The sequence below is a fragment of the Biomphalaria glabrata genome, chromosome 13, assembly GCF_947242115.1.
Source record: "Biomphalaria glabrata chromosome 13, xgBioGlab47.1, whole genome shotgun sequence".
Lineage (NCBI taxonomy): Eukaryota > Metazoa > Mollusca > Gastropoda > Planorbidae > Biomphalaria > Biomphalaria glabrata.
Window position 1 is genome coordinate 9,958,293 of NC_074723.1, and position 25,052 is coordinate 9,983,344.

The 25,052-nt window shown below is 33.3% G+C and overlaps 2 protein-coding genes across 3 annotated transcripts; one reads left to right on the forward strand and one right to left on the reverse strand.

Annotated features, from left to right (window-relative positions):
- Nucleotides 1-696: 696 nt before the first annotated feature.
- LOC106067442 (cationic amino acid transporter 4-like) lies at nucleotides 697-16,527 on the reverse strand. Of its 2 annotated transcripts, XM_056008699.1 has the most exons (11): nucleotides 15,924-16,527; nucleotides 15,632-15,705; nucleotides 14,194-14,339; nucleotides 12,634-12,836; nucleotides 11,846-11,967; nucleotides 10,596-10,644; nucleotides 10,394-10,470; nucleotides 9,564-9,896; nucleotides 7,741-8,904; nucleotides 7,539-7,650; nucleotides 697-6,864 (listed from the first exon to the last, which is right to left on the reverse strand). In XM_056008699.1, exons 4-11 carry the CDS (start codon nucleotides 12,833-12,835, stop codon nucleotides 6,719-6,721), a joined length of 2,205 nt encoding a protein of 734 aa, XP_055864674.1. In that variant the 5' UTR covers nucleotide 12,836; nucleotides 14,194-14,339; nucleotides 15,632-15,705; nucleotides 15,924-16,527; the 3' UTR covers nucleotides 697-6,718. The 2 variants fall into 2 exon arrangements, with proteins under 2 accessions (XP_055864674.1, XP_055864675.1); XM_056008700.1 differs by having other exon boundaries at nucleotides 14,194-15,705.
- Nucleotides 16,528-17,143: 616 nt separating this feature from the next.
- Nucleotides 17,144-24,668, forward strand: LOC106067443 (uncharacterized). Its single transcript, XM_056008403.1, has 4 exons — nucleotides 17,144-17,400; nucleotides 20,348-20,567; nucleotides 22,269-22,421; nucleotides 23,481-24,668. Exons 1-4 carry the CDS (start codon nucleotides 17,386-17,388, stop codon nucleotides 23,690-23,692), a joined length of 600 nt encoding a protein of 199 aa, XP_055864378.1. The 5' UTR covers nucleotides 17,144-17,385; the 3' UTR covers nucleotides 23,693-24,668.
- The last annotated feature ends 384 nt before the right edge of the window (nucleotides 24,669-25,052 follow it).

Below are 25,052 nucleotides of genomic sequence, written 5' to 3' on the forward strand. Positions count from 1 at the left end.
TCTTTTTGTGAAATATATTAAGGTTTAAAAACATGTTATTTTGAAATTGTTCAACTGATGCTGCTTGTTAATTTTTATTCCCCCCACCCCTTTTTTTTTCTTGCTAAATCTGTATCTCAGTCCAGGGAGTCAGATCGCTATTCATTAATCTTGATGTGTGATTTCTTCTGTAGCATGTACAATACACAAGATTGTTAAGATGCGTTTAATATATTATTTTATTTGTGCTGTCACCAGGGCCATCCTTGGATAATTGGAGGCCCTAGGCAAAGAGAATTTGGTGGCCCCGAATGAAATATAAAAAAAATAAAAAGAAACAGCCCAAAAAAAAAAATTAAAAAATTAAATTATGCAATTTATTAAAAACCTACCCCTCTATATATAAAAACAAAAATAAATGAAATTCATATATATACCGGTATCACAATTTCCATGCAAACAACAGAGTTAGACTAGTAAACATAGTGCATTACTGTGTTTGAGATCCGATCCAAGTTTTGCAATTTTTTCACTAAATTATTTTAGTGCTGTGCAAGGCTCCACCAATTGGAGGCCCTAGGCAGCTGCTGTGCAAAGAAATTTTATTTTGTTGAATGAGAGTATGCATAACATGGACAGGATTACATCTAAACAAATATAGATCACACCAACACAAGTCAATACTTGACAGACAAATAAAGAGATAAAAAGCAGATGTAAAGCTTAAATTTTTTAATGGTAATAATAGAATTTGTTTCAAGTCATACATTTATTACTCGTGGGAATAAACAAAACAAAAATAAAACATATTTCATAGGTATAACATCATCCTAGATATATTATATGCAGCATCTAATAGTGATGAGTATTCTACAAAAGGGTATAACACAGTTGCTATCTATTTTCTTTAACTTCACACATTTTGAACTGACTTGTGTAACATTCTTGGGAGAATACTAAATTTATTACTCCACTGTTCAATGTTGGCGTCTCAGTGGCATAGCTGGGGGGTTCAAATCACTCCGGGCCCCTATTTGAGGGGCTTGATCATACTTGGAAGACACTTTTAGAGTGGAGAGCATAAAAAAGTAAAGGATACAGGATACATTCAATAAGAAAAAAATATCCAAGACATTGAACTTTTTCTGCTATGGGGCGTGAGTTTCTCCTTTTTAGGGGAAAAAAAAAGACTTAGGTCCTACCAACCCATGCGATGACTGTTACATGCTTGTCAAAGCATATTTAATAAAGCTCCCTTTTTAGACCTAGTGGTCTATATTGCAGATGATGTAGAGGTCATCTGTTTCTGTGTCCCAGGGTTAATGATGCTCCCAACTCTTGTCAGGTGGACTCATATTCAAATTCCCAGTTTTCACCAGGATTGGAACCCAAGACCCCTCGGTTCAGAAGCCAAGTGCTTCACCACTCAGACACCACAGCACATTTACAGCTTAAAACAATTTAGAGACAAACTGGTGGAATTCAAAATTTATATAAAGCAGAAGTTTCAAAATGTTCAACATGTAAAATAAAGCGTCTGATTGAGACATTTGATAAAAGAAATAGAAAATTCAACTCTGAATCATTTCATGCTATAATTAGATCAATGCAATTTCCAAAAGTTGAAAATAAATACAGATTTGTTTCAAAGAAAAAAGGCAATTATTTTTAAAACAACAAGTACATAAATTATTGAAATGGAAAATTACTTTTTGGGGCAGTGAGTATAATGTGTAAAAAATCTGAGACTCAAGTGCCAGATGAACTGTTTGCTAAGTGACTTAACACTGCATAGAAAACTCGCAGATACTCCTTTCCTCACATGTCTATGAAACTCATTGGACAAGCTAAAAATAAAATTATCATAAAGCACCAACCATTATATTGAACAAACTAAATACATTTGTGTGCATTTGTCCTAGATTATCAATGAAGAGAATTAATATACAACTTGAAAAAAAAAAATCTATTAAGTTATTGGCATACTAAACATTTGTAGTAAAAGTCAGGTTTTCAAAGAAAAAAAAAAACTTGACAAAACACTTTTCCTTTAAATTAAATAAGAAAAAAGAAAATACTGAATTATTTAGAGATATGGTATAGAAGGTTCTAGTTTGGTCATACAGATCCAGACTTGGAAACATAAAAAGACAGTAGTCTAGATTGATTTCTACATAAGATAGAGCACACAATATTCCTGAAGCTCTATTTGGTTATTTAATTTAGTGAATATATGTGGAAATTCTCATTCTCAAGATAGATCTCTTGACCAAATTTAATTTTAAGATGATTATATTTTGAAAATTACAACAGTCAAACAAGAGTTTTCCATGTGTGGCCAATTAGCGATTATTTTTTTTCCTAAGTTAAACATAAACTGACCAAGTTGTAGCAAAATCATTAGAGCTCTTTTCAAGATCTGTATTTACCCACCCACCCAGATCCCATAAAGAATTTGCAAGCTGATAATAGGAATTGTAAAAAAAAAAAGCAAGAGGGAGATAAATGATTTCTGTTGAATAGCTCACCCAAGTAAATTTAAGGAACAAAAAAAATCTAAAAAACAATAAATGGAATTTATATATATATATATATATCTGCTAACTGAATTTAATAAAATAATCAGATGAAATGTATAATGTAAAAATATGATTTAAGCCATAACATTGGTGCTGCTGAAAGCTACACTGAAGTTGCAAAAAAAAAAAAAAAAGACAAACGACCTCAAACAAAAAATTTGACGTCTCATAAAAAACCCAATGCAATATAGTTTGATTGTTATAATATAATTTAACCTAACAAGTATATATTCAATGTAAAAGAAACAACAACACAAAAGCAAGTGTTCATAGACGGTGGGAGTTATTTTTTATTTCTGCATGCTTTTAGTTAAGTGGTTAAAATATTTAAAGTTTATGAATCAAATATCAAAAGATCAGGTGGGCAAGCCAGGTTCAAGGCAATGTAACCAAAAATATTAAGAAATATGAAAGAACTACCAAATAATAATTTGATATTTTTAATTACTGGCTCTGAAACATTCTTTTGTTTTGAGATGGTGTTGTTGATGGTCTGATGCACATCTATATAGTCGTGACAGTATGAAAGAATGTATCCAGTTTGCATAGAGTACCCTGTCTCTGCTAGGTAATAGGACAGCAAAACAATTACAACATTATGTAACTGGCACCAGCAAGTTTTCTGCGACCAGGTAAAGGGTAACTGCTGTAGTAGTAGAAGATCCATAACAGTGTGTTGACGTACATTCTTGCATAAATAGACCCAGTCTCTTAATTTCAATTTCAAAATAAGGAAGGCTACTATAAAAAAGTAAAGTTCCCTTTCAGACCTTGCGATCTATAGGGCTGATGATGTAAAGGTCATCTGTTTCTGTGGCCCACGATTAACGAAGGTGTCATGTGGCCAGCACAACTACCAACCACCTTTACTTTTCCCCAACTATAGTCAGGTACCCATTAGAGACGGGTGGACTCAAGAGATGCCCAAAGATCTTGAAATTAAATATCCCAGGATTGGAACCTTCGATCCCAGGTCGGAAGCCCAGTGCTTCACAATTGCTATATACCATTCCTTTTTAACTGATGGAAGTAATAAAAGCAAATCAACATAGAAGAAGAGAAATACACTGCTAATATTAAAGAAGTTTTACTGCCATTTGTTTGATTTATTTGGTATGTCTATTTAGTCCTTTGGCACCAACAATGAGTGCTGCATAATAAAATGTTAAATACCAGTATGTTTAATTGTTCAAAAAGTTGAAAATTGACACTACTAGACAATCACAAAGTTGAAAATTGACACTACTAGACAATCAAGTGTATCTTGACATAATTTGGTTCTTTCAACCTCATCATTACTTCCCATTATGCTCGAGTTCTATGCATGTCAATTGTCATAAAAAAATAAAAATTCTTCAACAAAATACATGAGCACCAAAGAATACAGGATGAAACATTCTGAATAGATTTTAAAAAAATCAAACAACACAAAATATAATACAGTTGACTCTTGATAATTCTGACAGTTATGGTACGGGGGATGGTGGGCCTTAAGTTGTCAAACTACAAAGGTTAGCTGTAATTCATGAAACTGAACTGTATATGTTCAGAAAATTCAGAAAAGTCTATTTAATAAGTAAAAAAAATGGTGTAAAATAAACAATAAAGTAAAAAAAAAAAAGTAAAGTTCCCCTTTCAGACCTTGTGATCTAAAGGGCAGATGATGTAAAGGTCATCTGTTTCTGTGGCCTACGATTAATGAGGGTGTCATGGAGCCAACACAACTACCAACCACCTTTACTTTCCCCAACTAATGCAAGGTATCTATTAGAGCTGGGTGGACTCAAGGCGCCCAAAGATCCTGAAATTAAAAATCCCAGACTTCACCAGGATTCAAACCCGGGATTCCCGGTTCAGAAGCCAAGCGCTTTACTGCTCAGCCACCAAACCTCCAAAATAAACAATAGTCAAAAAAAGAAAAAAAAAAACATTAATTGATCTAAAAAAAAAACTAACCAACAACACATAATTTTCAGCTTTCACATACTGCACTTAATTACAACTTAAGCTTACCTATATTCTACAAATATACTAGTTACAGTATACATTAATTACACAAATTTTCATCAGCACAGCATCAGATTTTAAAGTGTCAGACTAATAAGAGTCAACTGTATATAGAAAAAACAACAACAACAACAAAAAAAACAACAACCATGTCAAAGCAACATAAGAAATATCTCATGTATGGAGAAAACGCACTCATTAAAACAAATGTCATCTCCACATTGTGCTACCCCAACCAATATAAAAACAGAAGGGGAAAACAAATGTAAGAATGTCTGATAATTATTACTTTTAAACATAAAATATTCTTTTGGTGTAACAATATTGATGTTTCAAAAATATTTTCCCATAACATTGTTTTACTGAAGGAAAGCAAAAGTAAAATAAATAAATAAATAAAAAATTAGTACTTCTTTAGTTCAACAAAAAAAAAAAAAAATGTTTTGTTTGTAAAAAACAAAAGTTCTAAACTTTCGGTTATTTGAATTTTTATAATTTTCTTCACATTGGCCTAACTTAATGCAGTAAATTTACATCTCAATAAATTATAGGGGGGAAAATGTACAAGGTATAAACAAAACATTTTTTTTCATTTGAAATTTTTTTTTAACAAAAAATGAAATGAATGAGTGGATTGATTTGTAATATTAACAAATAGACCAAGGTTTATATTGTATGTCAAATAAAATATAAACACTAGACTGACAGTAATGCCATTTATCACTTGTTTTAAAGAAATTTACTTGAAAAAAATTTCAAAACTTTAATGTAAAAGTGTATACATTGAAAAATATAATGACAAGATTGTCACAAAAAATGGCATTTCTGTAAAGTAATGAATCTCTTGGGCAAATAGAAAATGAGATTTTGCTGATGCTACAATGCAGTAAATAGAAATGGTAGCTGTAAACATATTTTTGAGACACTGACAATTTAAACATCAAATAGCTTAAAAACTGTTCACTAGCACTCAGGTGGACATTATCTTGTTTTTGAGAATAGCATTCAGCTGTAACAGACTATTCATTTTGCCTAAACCTTTAATACAAATTGCCTTGTTTTGAAAAGCAAACTCTGCAAAAATAAAGGCATCAAATTATTTATCCCCTCAAGATTAAATAACTATCAATATAGTCCAAATCTTAAAGCACTTCTATAGATCTTAAAGAAATTTAAATGTGTCTCATAGGGATGACACAGGCTCATGGTAAGGAGTTGCACAAAATGAATTCAGCACAGAGGTGGTAGCAGACAGCTCAGAAGATTTATCCTTATTTTCATATGATGTATGATATATCAATATTAGAATTTATGGGTGTTTTATAGGTGCAATGTTTTATGTATATTTTACTTGGATGCACTCTTTATCATTTACAGGGAATCAGCAACAAGGACAGCTGACTAGAACAATGGTGAGATTGTGTATTTTTATTATTATAAACAAAAACCAACATAATAAATAAGAAAAAGAAAATGAAAGATTCACATTTGTTATACATCTTGCAAAACTGATATACAACTATGAGTACAAACACAATCCTATTACTTAAAGTGTACAGTCTAAATATAGGTAACAAATATAATAATAAAACAGCAATTTTCTATCCAGCCAAAAGAGAAACTGAAGCCTGTTCACCTTCTTCATAGTATGTTCACATTTTTTCTTCAGTTACATAAAGTCTGCCAGCAGCTAAGGTTAAAGTGGCCGAAAAATGTCTGCACTGTGTAGTCTACATTTTTTTTTTGTAAATTTCACTTTGCCACTGGGCACCAAGATAACAACAACAAATACTTCTATAAAACTTCTATAAATAGCAACATTTCTGATGGAGGTCATGTGACATGACTTCCTAGACAAAGATGAAATTGATACAAAATTTTACAATCAAATTATTGCAAATTAAGAGCATAACCAATCATGAACATTAACGGGTAAGCAATTATATGAAAATCACAGATCTTTCAAGTTATTGGGTTTACACATATACTTTCTTATTTGTTTCTTGACATTGTTCTGCTGTACATTTTAAATGCAGGTTCTAAAAAAAACAAGAAAAAAAAACAACAAAAAACAAACAATAAAAAAGGAATGTCAAAAAACAAACAAACCCACCAGCTAAGAACAATTAATAGTTTACATATTTAAAAAAAAGTTAAATTTCATCCGATTCTATTTCATCATCAGCATCATCTCCACTGCCAGCCAGAAGACTATTTCTCTCATCACAGCCCTCAGGCAACGAAAAACTGCGTTCTGAGTTAAACTTGCACAGCACCATGATAACATAGAATATAGCTCCTGTGATGAAACAATGGAAGAGAACCATCAGCATCACAATAAAACAAAGTCTGTGCTGTGATTATGTTTTAGTTAAGAGTTGAAAAGAGAAGACTTAGTTATGTAGTTCCTTAAAACATAGAATATAGCTCTTGTGTTTAAAATTAAATTTTTTTTTGTTTAAATAATGGAACACAAAAATCAGCATCACAGTAAAACAAAATATGTGTTAGGATTATGCTTTAGTTCATGTACTGCCTCAAAAAATGAATATGAATGTTTAGAATGTAAAGTAACAATTTAAGGAACTAATAATGTAAAGATTACATTTCTTTGTTCAAATGAGTTACATGGCCAGTTGAAAATGTTTCAGCAAAAAATGTGCATGCTCTGTCATAAATTTAAGATAATAAATCTAGCCTCTGTCAGAATCAAAACTTACAATACTCAAGTTTGGCAGCCTCAGAGTTCAAATTTTTTTTGTAAAAAGAAAAGCTCATTGTTATGTATACTTAGATATGTTGAAATCATTGTAAGATTTTGAGAAGTGTTCATAACAATGATGTGATATCTCTGGTCAATCAATATCTTCTTATACTAGCTTAAAAAACTTTACATGATTACACTATGTAAAAAAAAAAAAGAAAACAAATATTATCAATTTGCAGAATGTGTTTTGTTGAAGAGTTTCTTACCTAAAACAACAAGTATAATAACTTCAATGAAGCCAGACATATCTCCTGCAGAAAACATCAAGATAGCGCTAGACAGCACAGACATTGTTGGGATGAACGGCATCAATGGAGTCTGAAATAGTTAAAAATTCAAACAATCCACAAGAATACTGAATACAATGTGTAAAAGTAAACAGTAATTGAGTAAAGTAGTTTTACTAACCTGGAAACCTTGTCGGTTGGATCTGTGACACTGTGACCACAAAAAGAATGATATGAGAACTAGCAGGACAAGGAGAATGCTGAGAGACAGGATACTGACCAACTTCAGCTGTATAATGTCTTTATATCCAAAGTTGATCTGTAATGCTAGAGCTACACAGGCTAGCCAGTGTAGAGTCAGCATCACATTTACAGACAGAATACCAGGAAAGAAGGGGGAAAGACATGCAGCAATTCTCTGCTTGACACCCATGTTGGAGTCCTGTAAAGCAAGGCTCCTTTCCTGATAAGCAGGGCAACGATGAACACTGGCAGATTTCTGAAAGAGCAAATCATCTTCTGTTTCATCGTAAGCTGTGGTAGCAGTAGTTCCACCTTTCCTTGATTCGTCTGAACTTCTTTCCAGCTCATTTGTTAGGTCAGAATTTTCAGAAACTCCGGCTCCTTTATTTTGAATATGATTATTGAATGTGTTTTCTAGACTGTTGTTGTCAACTGCCCTGAATTCAAGGGTAGGTGCTGACTCTGAGAAAACTACATGACCATTTTCCTCCGTTACTACAGCCAAGTTTTCTGCACTATCGCTGGTTCTACACTCACCCACCACAATCTCATTCTCAATAAAGTCTTGTTCAGTTTTATCTCTTTGGTAGCTTCCTGAGTTTGGCTCAGAGAAATTGTCAGTCCTGTTGCCCTCTGTAATGATCAGTTTGATGAGGGCCGTACCCACCATGACGGAGTTCATCATCATTAGCAGAACAGTGATTTTGACGATGTACGAAAGGTCAAACAGCAAGGCTGTGACAGAGGTCAAGACACCCACACACACCACACTGTTAAGTGGAACACCAGTCTTCTTGTTGACTTTGAGGAAACATTGGAGAAACAGACCATCTTTAGACATCCGATACATGACCCTGGACACGCTGTAGATCCCCAACATCTGAAGGTTGGTGACACCAAACATGGGGCCAATAGTAACAATAAATTTCCCCCATGGTAAGTGAACATATTCAAATGCAGAGGGTAGGGGTGAGCGCAGATCTATCAGCCAGTAAGGGATCAGAAATAGCATCCCAACAGCAGCTCCAATATAAACAGCACCAACAATCAACAGTTCAAGTATTATTGCTCGTGGAATGGCCTTAGCAGGATTTTTAGCTTCCTGACAAAAAAAAAAAAGAGTAAAACCCATTTATTAACTCATAGTTGTGACATATTTAGTAAACCCTAATATTAATAACAATTAGGTGAAGTAAACTAAGCCACGTGTTGAGCTGAAAGTAGTTAGCCAGACAGTATTCAAGCATGAGAGTCATGTTTTAGAAGTCAAAGTTTTATGTCAGGTATATATACTCAATTCAGTCAAAAAAGACTTGCAATGAAATTTTGATTTATTTAGTACATTGTTATTCTTGGATTGTGCTCATTGATTCTATGATTCATAGTGAGGATATTATCATGTGCTTATGTGATTTATTATTATCATAATAAACTTGTATGTCTGCTAAGAGGAAATTTTCCTTGACATTTACCCTAAACTGTCTGACATATCTAAGCATAAATACTTTGAAATGCCTACATAAAATAAAGAGCCTATTGTCACACGAAACCATGCTGTGACAATTGCTAAAAGAAATTTACAACTAAATTAAAGAAGAAAAAAACAACTACTAAATAATGTTTTTTGAATGCAACACTTTTTTAAATTAAAATAATTTGTTTCATATTATTTTTCAGAAAAAAAAGGGTGATGACTTTATATTAAAGATATAATGATAAATGCAATTATAATGAAGTGGACCTATATCTAGATCTAATTACCTCAGCAGAAAGACAGATAATATCAAAACCACTTGTAGCATATAGAGCCAATGAGGTTCCCTTGATTACTCCAACGATACCAAATGGGAAAAAGCCACCATGCTCAGTGTTTCGAAAGTTTTCTGGATTCCCATAGATGATACCGACAATGAAGACAAATATAAGAACTGAAGAGGTGAGAACACCGAGGATAGTGTTGATTATAGATGAGCACATGACATTGCAGGATACAATTATGACAACAGCTATCTGAAAGGCAAAGGCCAGGACATCTAAAGATTCTGCAAATGGCATGCCAAACTGGATTTTCCCAAAGAATTTTGTGGTTTGGTCCTGGTGTTAGAAAAACAACAGCAATAAGTAAAAAAAAAATTTTTTTTAAATTCTCACAAGTCTCATTTTGCAAAAATATTTAGACATTCTAAGAAATAATTAAGCATCTATATATTATGAATGATATACAAATCAAAAGAGGTAAGACGGTAAAGCATTATGAATAAAGACTGGAACTTTGAGCTATAAATTCTTATTTGTCTAATGGTTAGTTAATACTAGGTAGAGTAGATTTAGTTGATTTTTATGCCGACCAAATGACACCCTTGTTAAGTATCAACCAGAGAAGCAAAAAGTTAAAATTAAAGTAAAAAGTAAGTTCTGCTTTCAGACCTTATAATAATAACTTAACACATTCTGTACAATGGACCACAAAGGGAATTTTACTTAACAAAAAAGAAAGTTTAGCTCAAACTTGAATTTAAGTTTACAACTCCAAACTTGTTCAAATTTAGAGCCTTTACTGTAATATATAATTATGATGATATGCTAGATACCTGAATGGTGTTGTTGAAGAATGAATCCAACATTCCACTCCAAGCACGAGCCCCAACAGAACTTGCGAATGTGAAAGCTGAATGTAAAATGACATAAGTTAATATATTCATAAGAAACATAGCATTATAATATGAAGTTTATGAATACAGAAAATATTTATTGAAAAGAAAACGAACAAGAAACAAAACAATGTTCACTTACTAATGAGAATCAACCAGCCACAGAGAAATGCAGCAAATTCACCAAAAACCTTAAAAAAATAAAATTACAATTAGAACAAGTTTGTTTGGGAAAATACCAACTTAAATACATGTGATGATGGTCTGTTACAGCCATGCCTAAATATAGATCTCATGGGCCACATTTGGTCAATAAACAGGAGTTTTTTTTGTTTTTTTTTAAATAATGGATAATTATCTTTCATAGACAATTCTTTTGCCTAAAGTTTCATTCTTTAATGTATGACAATAACATGCTGAACATCACTGAGATTTATATAACAAGTATTAAGACCAAAGACTTTATGGGTTCAAATGTATTTTAGTAAAATCGAGACTGTCACTTCTACAACCCGGGCTATAAAATTAGCTAAAACAAAAAAAAGCCAAGAATGGTTCAAACTATATGTGTATTAAAATCAAACATACTCAAAGATAATTAAATAACATATTAATAATTAAATACACATAAATTCATTGTCGGGACATGGTGGCTGAGCAGAAAATTACTTAGCTCCTGAACTAGGATTTTAAATTTCTGGACTATTAGGATGCCCCTTGAGCCAACCCAACTCTAAAGGTGTCTGACATTGGGGAAAGTGAATGCAGTTGGTTGTTGTGTTGGCCACATGCCACCTTTGTTAACTGTTGTCTATATAAACAAATGACCTTTCCATCATCTGCCCCCATAGCAAGGTCGGAAAAGGGGAACTTTAATTCAATACACTATTCTTTGTAAAAAGGGTTGTAAAGTACTATCAATATTTAGTCTGTACAAAATAATGCTTGATAGCCACCAGGCATTGTTCTTAAAAGAATTCTCAGATAGGTAGCACACATTTTCATATTTTGAACAATACCTATCAGTACCAGGTTAGTCAACCATCTAGCCTGTACACTCACTGCTTGATGTTAATATCAGTAAATATATTTAAAAAATATGATGTAAGCTCAAGGCACTTTAGAAGATAACAAACATCATGATGTGCTGATCATCATTTAAGTTATTGAAAAGTTAGATTATTTGGTTTCCTTTGAAAAAAATTTGAAAATATAAATCCAAAATAAACTTTACAAGTTTTTATATAATATTATTTAGTTCTAAAATAAAGTGTTGCCTTTATAGAAATTATAATCTAAATCTATACTCAACCAAACAGAAGATCCGAATATCAGATAACAAACATTTTTTACTTGATTTATAAAGTTTGACAAAAAACAGTTGCATGTTACCTTGTAAAAATAAATATAGGCAGCACCAGTTTGTGGAATGTAGGTGGAAAACTCAGCGTAAACCAAAGCATTCATTAATGTGACAAAAATAGCTGCAGCAAAGCACAGGATTACAGAAGGCCCTGTTATAAAGTGAATGCAATTAATATTAATACATGTAGACGTCTTTGAAAGCATAACAATTAAAAATTTCTTATGAGAATTATTTTTATTTACACCCTCCTTGCATTTTTAAGACATGGGGCAATAGGGTCAGTTCCCATTGCATCTGTCCAACAAGGGCAGTTTTTCAATTCAGTCTGTTCATCTGCTCTGTTCTTTTTCCTTCCGCAAGCAAAAATCCAATGCCAGGTCACAGTGGCATTCCCAGGTCTTTAATTGGCTAGATGTTTTATTTTAGCCCCTACTTTGTCCGTCTCCACCTTCCTTATAAATAATGGCAGATTAGAACCCACCATGGCTTCTGGAATTTAATCTTGGTGTGGATCAAGAATTGAACCATAAATCTGCAGATGTTCCAGGGCCAACACAGTTTTGTGGCGGATGAAAGTGGAAAGAATAATACCACGCTGGTATCGTTATGTTTTCTATTCACCTGTCAATTTTTAGCCACAAAAGCTAATAAATACATCTAACACTAAATGTCCATTAAGTTTTTAAGAGAAATCTAAAAATATTACACCAATTCTCTTTAAGGATTTGACACACTTGATAAGAAAGAACATGTATTAGTTTAGTTTTTTTTCAACAATAGAAACAGTAAAAACTGAACTCAAAAAAGAAAATACCTGCATTCTCCTTAGCCATGACTCCTAACATGACATAGATTCCAACACCAATTGTGTTTCCTACACCCAGCAGTGTCAACTGAGGAGTGGTTAGACATCTTCGCAGTTCTGTCTTCATATCATTTTCACCAACAACTTTTTGCTGAATCATACGCTGGCCAAGGTGGTGTAGCCTACTTCGCCAGATTGAATGTTCTTTCATTCTACAAAATTCATTCATTAAGATTGGATTAATTGCAACAAAAGACCTTTATTTGATCTAGTTTAGCAGATGACTGACTTTATGCTATACAAAAAATACGAAAATTATCATTATGGGCTAGTGTTAATGTTTGTGTATGTGTAGTAGTTACAGGTGGCTATAGGCTATCTTTTCTGTATCTTATGCTAAAATTAGTTTTCATTCAAATATATTTACAGGCTATCATTGGCTTCTTTGACCTGTACATATCTTGAAACAAATTTTCTTCACATTCACAAGAATGGCCGGCTAATGGTATGCACTTTAGCTTGTCACAATGAACCCAGCCGTCCTGCATGTGGCCTGGGCTTGGACATAATTATCTTAATTTCTGAACGAATATTTGAAACTTGTAAAACAATCAGAGAATGAAATCACTCATAAAGTTTAACCTGACGAGGTTTAAAAAAGCACATTTTTTTTTCAAGGTAGATAAAAGATGGCGTCTTGGGTTTAAATCTCCATGAAGACTTGAATTTTTAATTGTGTAATTTTTAGGATGCCCCTGAGTCCACCCAAGTCCAATTTATTATTAGTTATGGAAAAGAAAAGACAGGTGGTTGTTATGCTGGTCACATGACACCCTCCTTGTGAGAGGGCACATGAACAGATGACATTTACATCATTTTCCCCGTAGATTGAAAGGTTCGAAAGGGCTACTTTACTTTTTATTTTAACATAAGGGAAACAAGAACTGTATGTGTGGTGGAGTATTCCAATGCAGTCTTTGCTTCACAATTTAGAAGGGTACGAGAGAGGTGGCAGTCTCTTTGAATAATTTTGGAATTTTAAAGCAAGAGAAATTTAGATTGTGATAAAAAGAGGAAGAAATTGATGATGTAGCTGATGGGTAAAGTTAGTGTAATCTAAAGATCTAGATCTACTAGTTTATAGTCCAGTATCAGAGCTAGAATCTAAAATTAACCTTATAAATCTTATAAATCACAGGTGTTTCTTCAAAAGAGAAGGCAATTACATCTTACATGCCTTGGCGTAGCAACTATGGCAGGAAGGGTTTCAATGAACTGTAAAAATTTTAATGTATCATATTCTTATATACTTTTACTTAGCATCCATTTTGTTTTTAACTTCCTGATATAAATATAACAATTGAAATACAAACAAATCAATGTAAACCTTAGTAGTATAATGCAGCGACCCTTCATTTGGAGGCCATCAAGAGGAATTATTATTAAGGTCTTGGTTGGTAAGAACTATAAAGAAAATTTCTTAGCTGTGGCCCATTTGATTTCCAAGTATGATCTAGTGTTTAAAGAACTTCTTGAGAAACAATTACAAAAAAAAAACAAAATACCTACATCAATTCAAAATACTGGAGTTGTTGTAACAAAAGAAAAAAAAAGAGAAGTTCCAAATCAAGTTTTCTCTTCAATTGTTGATAGCATTCAAGAGATAAAATTGTTGATTAGATAAACATCAGTTTCTGATATTGTTTCAAGATCTCCTGAAAAATGGTAATCAAAGAGTCATTTATGAGATTTCATATATCAGGAAGTCTGAAGACTTGGTTAAACAAATAGGCATACACCTAGCAATGATAATACATCAGTTGTCTTGGAATAAACCATAAGCCCCTAGCCATGATGGTGGCTTCATAATTGGACAGAACAGTCGTTTTAAGACTTTTTTAAAGCAGAAACTTGTTTATTATGCAAATCACAACTGAAAAATTAAACGCCTTCAGAGGTGACAAGTTGCACATTTCTACGACTTGGTACTAAATCTGTATAGGGTACATGTTTTTTGTCATTGGTTATCAACAGGGAGGAGGCAAAGTGGATAAATGGATCAAAGGGACCCAGGTTCGATTCCTATAAAAGACTGGATTTTTAATTTCAGGATCTTATTGGGTAAATGACATTTATTAGGAATAAAGGCGGTTGGTCATTGAGCTGGCTACATTACACCATCATTAACCATGGGCTAGAGAAACAGATGACCTTTACATCATTTGCCCCATGGATTGCAAAGTCTCAAAGGGAAAACTTATGAAGATGGGCCCTTCTGTAATTCAATTATTAATAAAAAATTAAAGAACATTTAACATTGTCAAAAGAAAAGATGTGATTTATGTATTTTAATGTGCTTAAGGTCATAACATTAAATAGGTCTACCATATTCTCACTGTCAACAAAACAACAAACAATAAAATTAACATTAGATAAGGAAGCTTTAAAAAAAAATGACAGCCCTACATATCTTGGAGTCACCTATGACCCGAGACTAACCTGGAAAAAACAAATAGATAAAACACAGAATAAAGGCTTGCAACCCACCTAGCAGAAGGTAAACTGAATTCAAACCTCTGCTGCCTTGCAGCTATACCCAAACATGGCAACCCTTAGGCAGTTTGCAGCACAGTGCTACACCCTGTCAGAAACTGCAATCCCACTGATCCCAAACTGTATATGTCGTTTGCAAAGAATTACATAGCATAAGAAGCTTTTAATGTTATAAATCATACCACCGATGTTCCCTTGGACTGTATTGTTGCTTAAAGAAATTCATTTAATAATATCAGATGTAGGTTTTTATACAATAATTATTTTTTAAAAATTCTTCAACGGCTGGTAAAAATCAATGTTTTATCTATAGTGTTATCTATAGTGTTTTCCATATTTAGTAAAAGTAAAGAGATCTTGTAAGACGCTCACAAACCACCTTCTGCCCTGTATGATGTTGAAGAGAGATTTTGTTGGTCTATTCTGAACTTTATCTTTTGAAAGTTTTTCAAACCTTTATCTTTTTATCAGGGTGGCATCATCTCAAATGATCCTCCAGTGTAATTAGTCACCTAGGCAACCGCTTGCCTGTCAAGGAAGGAGTGAATCCCGATTTTCAATACATTTTTTTGGTTAAGCATTAGTTAAATGTAGACAAAATAAAGCTATTTAAATTGGTATTAAAATTAAATACAGCAATTTTTCATTTGATTAGCGGGAATATTTAAAGGATTAACTAAAGTACAAATCATATATTAGTACATGAAATAAGTACATAATTGGGATCTGAAAATTAAAGTCATGACCTGCTTAAATAAAATCCATTATTGTAGACCCTGTGGGCATCTCATAGACCCCTAATTTATTTTTTCACTTTCGTAGACCCCTTGGAAGTCTTCATAGACCCCAGGGGGTCTATATTGACCACTTTGGGAATCACTGACACTGATATAGAGTTTACTAATTAGATCTACATATAAAATTATAAAATAATAAATACATCATTGATCATCTAGTATATTTTATACATCTAAATCTAGAATCAATCAATCTATGAGGTATTTTAAAGTATTAGTTCAGATGCCCTGATACCTACATACTACAATGCCAATATCGGCCACCATTTGATCTATGAGTATGAATTATATTTAATAATAAGGTAGCCTGGAAGGCGATTTATTAAGGAAGGCTTGTCTTCGAGTCCGAAGATTAAAATTAATGGGGAGTGCAGCTGTGATCTACTAATAAGTAACAATTAGGTAATTAGGACTAGTTAGGACTCTAACTCTAGATGATAGATCTAGATCTATACTATATAGACTCAAATATTTAAAAAATTATATAATAAATAAAAGAAAATTGGTCACTCGTGACGTGTCACCCATTGCCCAGGCCATACCCAGTAGGCAGTAAGTGAGTTACTAGCTAAATATGATCTTATTCTTATTCATTTAATTGCCAAATAATTTGGTGTAGATCTACACTCGATCTTATATATTATATATATATAGATCTATCTAGACCCTATGCACTTGTGACTAGATCTAGATCGATCTCTCTAGACTTAGATCCATAATGTCCTACATGTACATCTATTTTAGACTAGGGCCTAGGATACTAAAATTTGCTTTATATAGACTAGGGCCTAGGGTTGTTTTAATTTAAGCACACTGACCCACAAATACAGATAATGTTGACATTGCACCGACCTATTTTAATCGCTGCTAAGCCGAACAGTAAAATATATTTTCGCCTTTTATCTTTATCTACTTTATCCTGAAGTTACGCTACTTATTTATTTGCTAACGGTTGCTTCATTAATTAATTTTTATTTTAAATAAAATCATATTGTCTTAAAGAATTATTTCAAAATTTTACACTTTTAAAAGTGTCTTTTAATATTTAACCAGAAACATTAACATATTAAGATTTGGTTGGAGTCGAAGTTAGAAAGACTTGTCGCTGGATATTTCTCACTAGATCTAGATTAGAATCTAGACGTGTGATAGAAGAGGTGTTGATACAGTTGACACAAACAGTCGCATTTAATGCTAAGCTGTTGGTTTTCCAAACCGATTCTGACAACCTGTTCCATGATTGTTCCTGATCCTGTCATCTGAACGTAAAAGTAGTGGAATATTTGAACCTGTGTAACATACTTACATTCATAGTCACAGTTCCTGGGTATTTTAATTTTTTAAATCTACACAATTTTGAGAACATTGTTTGAACACCTTTTGATTAGGAAAACTTCCGTATTCTTTGACAATGGCTAAAATTAAGGTTAGTAGACTATCAACTTATTATTTAATATTAAATATTACTAAATTAGATCAAATATTATTATTACATAGAATCTAGATCTCTAGATGATTATATCTAAATTCTAGATTAGTTTACTATTTTAAGAAATAAGTTCTTTTGGTCTTGGTTGTTGTCTTTCATTCAATTCATCATATTTTCAATTTTGGCCTCCTTCACAGTTACTTCAGTTTCAGACTAGACTCACTAAACTGTCTAAACTCACTGACTAGAGTCTAGATTTAGAGACTAGGACTAGAGTTAGAGTCTAGAGACACTAGACTCGACTAAAAGAAATTTCTATAAATCAAATAAGAACATAAAGTGATAAAACTAAAATGTTATTAAACCTTGGTTAGGCCAATAATAGTAATAGAATATCAGACAATATGCATCCTCCTTTTGGGACTCCTCAACTCAAGAAAACATTAAGAAACTGGAACAGACACAAAATAGAGCAGTGAGATTCATTATTCATAACAAACGAATATTCACATTTGATTAGAGTAACACCTTTAGTAAAATCACTAAATTTAGAAAGCCTTCAGGACAGAAGACTCAAAAGTAAAGTAGCAATTATACATAAAACACTGAACCATAAACTTCAAATACAAAAACAAAATTTATTAAAATATTCTGAAAGACACAAAGATATAGGCACATTCCTCGTCCCATATGCTAGGACAAATAATTGCTACTGTCTTTCCACCCAGAACTTACTCAGACTTAGGTCCTCCCACGCCGTTTGGTGCATTGGGCGGCAAGATGTCTCCATAAAGATGTGTCACTGGTAATGTCTGAAGCCTCTTCCCACTTGGTGTCCACTGTTCTGAGGTCCTCCATGAAGGTGTGGCACCAAGTTATACAAGGACGTACCTGTTTGCTCTTTCCTTGTATTGGCCTCTATGTCATCACAATTCTTGGTATGTGTAGTTCATTTTGTCGGAGAACATGACCTGCAAACCTCATGCAACGCTCTGTCACAACCTCGCTAAGTGTTCAACTCCCAGTTCAATATAGGATTTCCTTGTTTGAGACCCAATTTGTGTACATCAACCGACTCCCAAAATCCGTCTCAGCCATTTTTGTTGAGCCACATTTAGTCTTATCTCAATTTTGACAGATGACTTCCATGTCTCACATGCATATGTTGCTGTTGGGATGATGATTGTGTTGAGAAGTTGTATTTTTGTCTCGAGTCCAATGGCATGGCTTGTCTAGATAGGCTGCAGCCTTTGGAAAATGCTCCCTGCCTTTCCTATTAGGCACGCTACATCATGGTAGGCATCACCATCATTTGTTATGATGCTGCCAAGGTATATGAACTTGTCCAACTCTTCAAGCTTTGACTCGCCAAGTCTGATGCGGGCACCCTTTGCCTTATATCCCAATCGCAAAATTTCAGTTTTATCCAGGTTTATGCGGAGGGCCAATTTTGGGTGCCTCTCTTTCTAATTGCACCCAGAAAAATGTCAGTTATTAAGAGTAACAAAAAAACTAAAACAAAGTCCACTTATCTATCTTATTCATGATAAACCAGTAACACAGACTAAAAATGCAAAATACCTAGGTGTTAAAATAAATTGAAAAACTGTCTTGGAATCCCCACATTGATGAAGCTATTAAAAAATCAAGCAAAGTATTATGGTTTAATAAAAGAAATTTCTATAAATCAAATAAGAATATAAAACTAAAATGTTATTTGATTTTGGTTAGGTCAAGAATAGAATATATATGCATCCTCTGTTTGGGACCCCTCAACTCAAGAAAACATTAGGAAACTGGAACTGACACAAAATAGAGCAGTGAAATTCATAACTAAAGAATATTCACATTTGACTAGAGTAACACCTTTAGTAAAATCACTAAAGATGTAAAGGTCATCTGTTTCTGTGGTGTATGGTTAACGAGGTTGTCATGTGGCCAGCACAACGACCAACCGCCTTTACTTTTCCCCAACTAATGTCAGGTGCCCATTAGAGCTGGGTGGAGGTGCCAGAAGAGCCCAAACTTAAAATTCCCAGTCTTCACCAGGATTCGAACATCTGATCCTGGTTCAATAGCCAAGTGTTTTACCTACCCAAGACTTGCTGATCTTCATCTTGACAGGTCTGGGAAACAATAATACTTGACCTGTATGGTGACATATATGCACTATGCAAGACAGCAGGGTTTCTGTCTACGGCGTTTGAAAGAGATTATTTAAGTCTCTCAAGCCCTCACTCAAATGGAGTTTGATAATGATGATGATGACCACTCAGCCACAATATCTCCCCTCGTTCCATATGCAAATTTGTACAAGGGCTCTTTCTTCGCTAGTGCTATTAGAGCAAGGAATGGGTTGCATGAGCCAGCCAGGAAAACCAATGACTTGTCTGAATTTAAGTCATTGGTTAACATGCATGACTAGATGCATAACACATAGGACGTAATCATCTTCTTTTTTTCGAAGTAACATCTGTATTTTATAAAATAACTGTAAATTACGATGTAAATAGTGTTAAGTGTAGAGTTACTAGAGTGTAAGCTTGGTTTAGGACTTGTTAACATTATTAAATACAAGTATTAGTAGGACAATAGTAAGAAAACCAAATTATAACCTGATACTAATAAGTGAGAATGTTGTGTACCGTGATTATGGCACGATGCTGGGGGGTCTTTTCATTCTTGTAGGAAAGAGAGAATAGGAAAGTGACTTTTCAAATCCAATTAATCATTTACTAGAAACTATTTTTCTTTTGTATCCCTTTTGAAAGACATGAAGTACTACAAAAGCATTTCATAATTGTCACAGGTAAAAAAAGTGAAGCTATTGTACTTTGCTTTATTTAGGTGAATTTGGTTGAATAGATAGCCTAAAAGTATGTGACGTTGAGCAAAAACTTTTTTGAATGGCTTTGAAAAATATTTGACTACATTTTTGTTTCAGAGAAAAGCTGACAAGCGGTTTGTCTCCCTTTTGATCTCTGTTATTTGTGCATACATTTCGGCCATTTGTGTAATCATAGGCCTGTGCACCAATTACTGGATTGAGATTAAGAACCGTAACCTTTACAGAGAAGAAACCATAGCCCATTTTGGATTGCAGAGGGTATGCTGGTCAAATAGCGACAGGTGTACCAATTCTGGCCTTGATTATGACAGAACAAGTAAGTCTACTCTTATAAAACATGACATGCATTGATAATAAACTAATACTGTGATTTTTCTAATCCCCCTGTCAAAAGCCATTCTTATTAATAAATGTTTAGTTAGTATTAGCTATACATTGTACATCCATTTTCTTTTTATAACCATTTCTTCTTTTTGGTACTATTGAACTGTCTTGGCTGATACACTTGTCTCATGTGTGGTGTACAGGTCTCTCCTTATTGTATACTGAACTAATTAGAAATGAAAAACAACTAAAAAATATATTACCATCAGCTAAGTTTGAGCCAAAATTTATTTCGACATGTCTAACTAAAATAAATGGGCAAATAGATCAAGCAAGCTGTCTGAGATTTGTTGTTTTACATCTGCTAAGAAGAGATTATTCAGTTTCACTAACTGCATAATGAATTAGAGTTAGCAAATTTTTTAGTGATACAGGATTACTTCAATATCACTTAAACATCATTATCAAAATGATTCTAATGATTTTTTCTTGAAAAGAAGAGTGGGGCAAAAATTAATGTTAATTAGTGGTACCTAGTTTACTGGTCTCCTCTTAGTGTCACTTCAGTTTACTGGTTTCCTCTTAGTGTCACTTCAGTTTACTGGTCTCCTCTTAGTGTTACTTCAGTTTACTGGTCTCCTCTTAGTGTCACTTCAGTTTACTGGTCTCCTCTTAGTGTCACTTCAGTTTACTGGTCTCCTCTTAGTGTCACTTCAGTTTACTGGTCTCCTCTTAGTGTCACTTCAGTTTACTGGTCTCCTCTTAGTGTTACTTCAGTTTACTGGTCTCCTCTTAGTGTCACTTCAGTTTACTGGTCTCCTCTTAGTGTCACTTCAGTTTACTGGTCTCCTCTTAGTGTCACTTCAGTTTACTGGTCTCCACTTAGTGTTACTTCAGTTTAATGGTCTCCTCTTAGTGTCACTTCAGGTTACTGGTCTCCTCTTAGTGTCACTTCAGTTTACTGGTCTCCTCTTAGTGTCACTTCAGGTTACTGGTCTCCTCTTAGTATCACTTCAGTTTACTGGTCTCCTCTTAGTGTTACTTCAGTTTACTGGTCTCCTCTTAGTGTCACTTCAGTTTACTGGTCTCCTCTTAGTGTTACTTCAGTTTACTGGTCTCCACTTAGTGTCACTTCAGTTTACTGGTCTCCACTTAGTGTCACTTCAGTTTACTGGTCTCCACTAAGAGGTAGTTAGTTTTCTGGTATTCACCAATCTGTACTTTAGTTGCTGGTCTTTACAGTATGTTACTTCAGTTTACTGGTCTCCACTAAGAGGTAGTTAGTTTCTGGTATTCACCAATCTGTACTTCAGTTGCTGGTCTTTACAGTATGTTACTTAGTTTGCTGGTCTTTACAGTATGTTACTTAGTTTGCTGGTCTTTACAGTATGTTACTTAGTTTGCTGGTCTTTACAGTATGTTACTTAGTTTGCTGGTCTTTACAGTATGTTACTTAGTTTGCTGGTGTTACCAATCTGCACTTCAGTTTGCTGGTCTGTATCTGGTCTGATCTGTTCTTTAGTTTCATTTTCTTCACTGAGTGTTGCTATTTAACACTTACCTATAAATACTATTTTAATCATTCTTTATTATTTACTATTTAACACTTACCTATAAATACTATTTTAACACGCTGTTAGGTTTTAAATTTCTATTTTTTTATTTTTTCATATATCAATTTTTTTCTCCACAGATACAGCACCAGCAGCTGAAGGACTATTGATAACTGGTGGCTTTGTTCTGGTTGTTGCGTGTTGTTTGGCACTTTTCAATACCTACCTTCACCAGCTAGGGAGGTCAAATCAAATACTGTCTGCTGTTATAGCTGCTGTACTGGTTCTAGCATGTACGTATATTGAAGAAATAGTGGGTTTGAAATTGAATCATGAGATCCTTTATTAAATATATTGTTACAATCTCTCCTAATCAGGCCTTCTGTAAACACTGCTAAACACACATCAACACATCAAGAACTTGACGACAAGGCTCCAAATAATCTGGTGCTTTAATAATGGTCAATTAAAACAGCCAATTTGACACAATTGGCAATACATCAACACTAAAAATGCTATACTGTACATCATTGTATGAAACTAATAAACTCAACTGTCTCTATCTCTTCCTGGACTCGTACATTCACTTCAGGATTCCACTAGGACAGACTTCATGGCAGACTAACAGTCCTGGTCTACTTGCTGTCCTGTCTTGAACTCCACTGCCTTACACACATTGTGTCTCTGGTCCACGCAGGCTAATGATCAGATGACCATAACCCAGGTCCTATTCATGTGCAAAGTTCATGCCCTTGTCCTTTGATATAGCACGCTATAGTGTCACATATGTCAGCTGATCCCACACAGTTAACCCTAATGTGTCGCGAATAGGGTTACAACAATATATATATATTTTAGTCACATGTTTTATGACTTGTAATGTGCATGTGGGACATGGGGTTGGGTCAGGAGACAGATCTTGAGTACATATTCTGTTGAGAAATGACATTTTTAATCTTGTATTGTAGGTCATCTTAAGCACAGTAACAATATATTTTGTCTATGACATTCAATAGGGAAGTAAAATTCTTTATTGTGCTGCTTACATGACATCCTCATTAACTGTTAGCAGCAGAAACACCTGCATTATGTCTCAAAGCTTGCATGTTTGCTTCTCACTTTCGTTAATGTAACTTTTATTTGAATGCGTAGCACTGTGAATAGACTTGGTGTAACTAAATGACTCATTAATGTTTTGTCAATTCCATTTAATTAGTGAAAGAATTTTTGTGTCATTATGAGCCAACAAAACTTTATCCTTACCATTTCAATACTGCGCTAGTATTTGTATAACTGATTAAATTTGTTTTTATTTCAAAACTAAAATCTCTTCTTTTTTTTTATCTTTACAGCTGTATTTCTTTTTGTGGGTATTATTATATTTGGTGTCAAGGTTGAAGTCAGGACAGAGTACCTGAATGTGGGCAATGTCCAGTACATGGGATACTCTTTTGGACTTACCACCACTGCTGCTATCTTGCTGTTGATAGGTGCAGGCTTTCATGCTATAACCAGCTGTTCACAAGCCCAACCAAAATTTAACCAAAATTTATTTTTTCAATAATACATTCCCACTCAGAATTAAGCTGTCAGTGTAAGGCAGCTTCCTTACAAAATAAAAAGATTTTTTGTAAATAATGTTAATGTACATCATTTTTTTTTTTTTTTTTTTTTGGTAAAAATATGCCATATTACTCCAACATTCCATATTTTTAGATTTTTTAAAATATATGATTTTGATACTAAGGATATTATTATCTTTGTATATATAGCAATGTACTGTATGTTTTCCGTTTTTTTTTTTTTAAATGAAGTTATTTGCGAATGCAAAAAAAAAAAGTTTTATCTTTTTTAATTAATTTGCGCGAAAATATTTTTTTTTTATACATATACTCACAATTTTATTAATTTTTTTTTTCATAATGTCTTGACTATTTTAACTATTTATTTTAATTCTGTTAAGCTATCAAAATCAATTTTGAATATCTTATCTTTACTAATGTTAAAATTATCTTTCCCAATCTTACAATTAGTTGACATTCTCAGCTTCAGGCTAGACCAGTCCAAATTTTTGAGCATCCTCTTTCATATGTGTCATTGTATTTTATTTCGTTAGTGTCATTGTATTTTCTTTCATTAGTGTCATTGTGTTTTCTTTCATTAGTGTCATTGTATTTTCTTTCGTTAGTGTCATTGTATTTTCTTTCGTTAGTGTCATTGTGTTTTCTTTCATTAGTGTCATTGTATTTTCTTTCATTAGTGTCATTGTTCTTTCATTAGTGTCATTGTGTTTTCTTTCATTAGTGTCATTGTATTTTCTTTCATTAGTGTCATTGTATTTTCTTTCATTAGTGTCATTGTTCTTTCATTAGTGTCATTGTGTTTTCTTTCATTGGTGTCATTGTATTTTCTTTCATTAGTGTCATTGTGTTTTCTTTCATTAGTGTCATTGTATTTTCTTTCGTTAGTGTCATTGTGTTTTCTTTCATTAGTGTCATTGTATTTTCTTTCATTAGTGTCATTATTTTGCAACAACTCTACTGATTGAAATTTAATTACTCTATTTGTGTATTAGAGTTTTGCCTTTAAATATTACCTAAAAGCACTCACGTTGGCAAAAAAAAAAGATTTATTGAATAATTTTACCATTTATGATAATTTAAAAAAAAAATAGTCATGGATGAAATTTTTAATGTGTCTTGCTACTCTTTTGTATAACATGAAATAAAAAAAAAAGGTCATATTCTTTCTGTTCCACTATATCAAAGGTTTGGTACTGGTACTGGTTTCCTTTTATCTTCAGAGTTCATACAAATACTTAGCTGTCTAAATGGAAAAACAAAACATGACCTAATCTTGTAAAGCTCAAAATAATGAACACGTTCATGTCTGTGCTGCTTGAGAAGTAACTAAATGTAATCAGA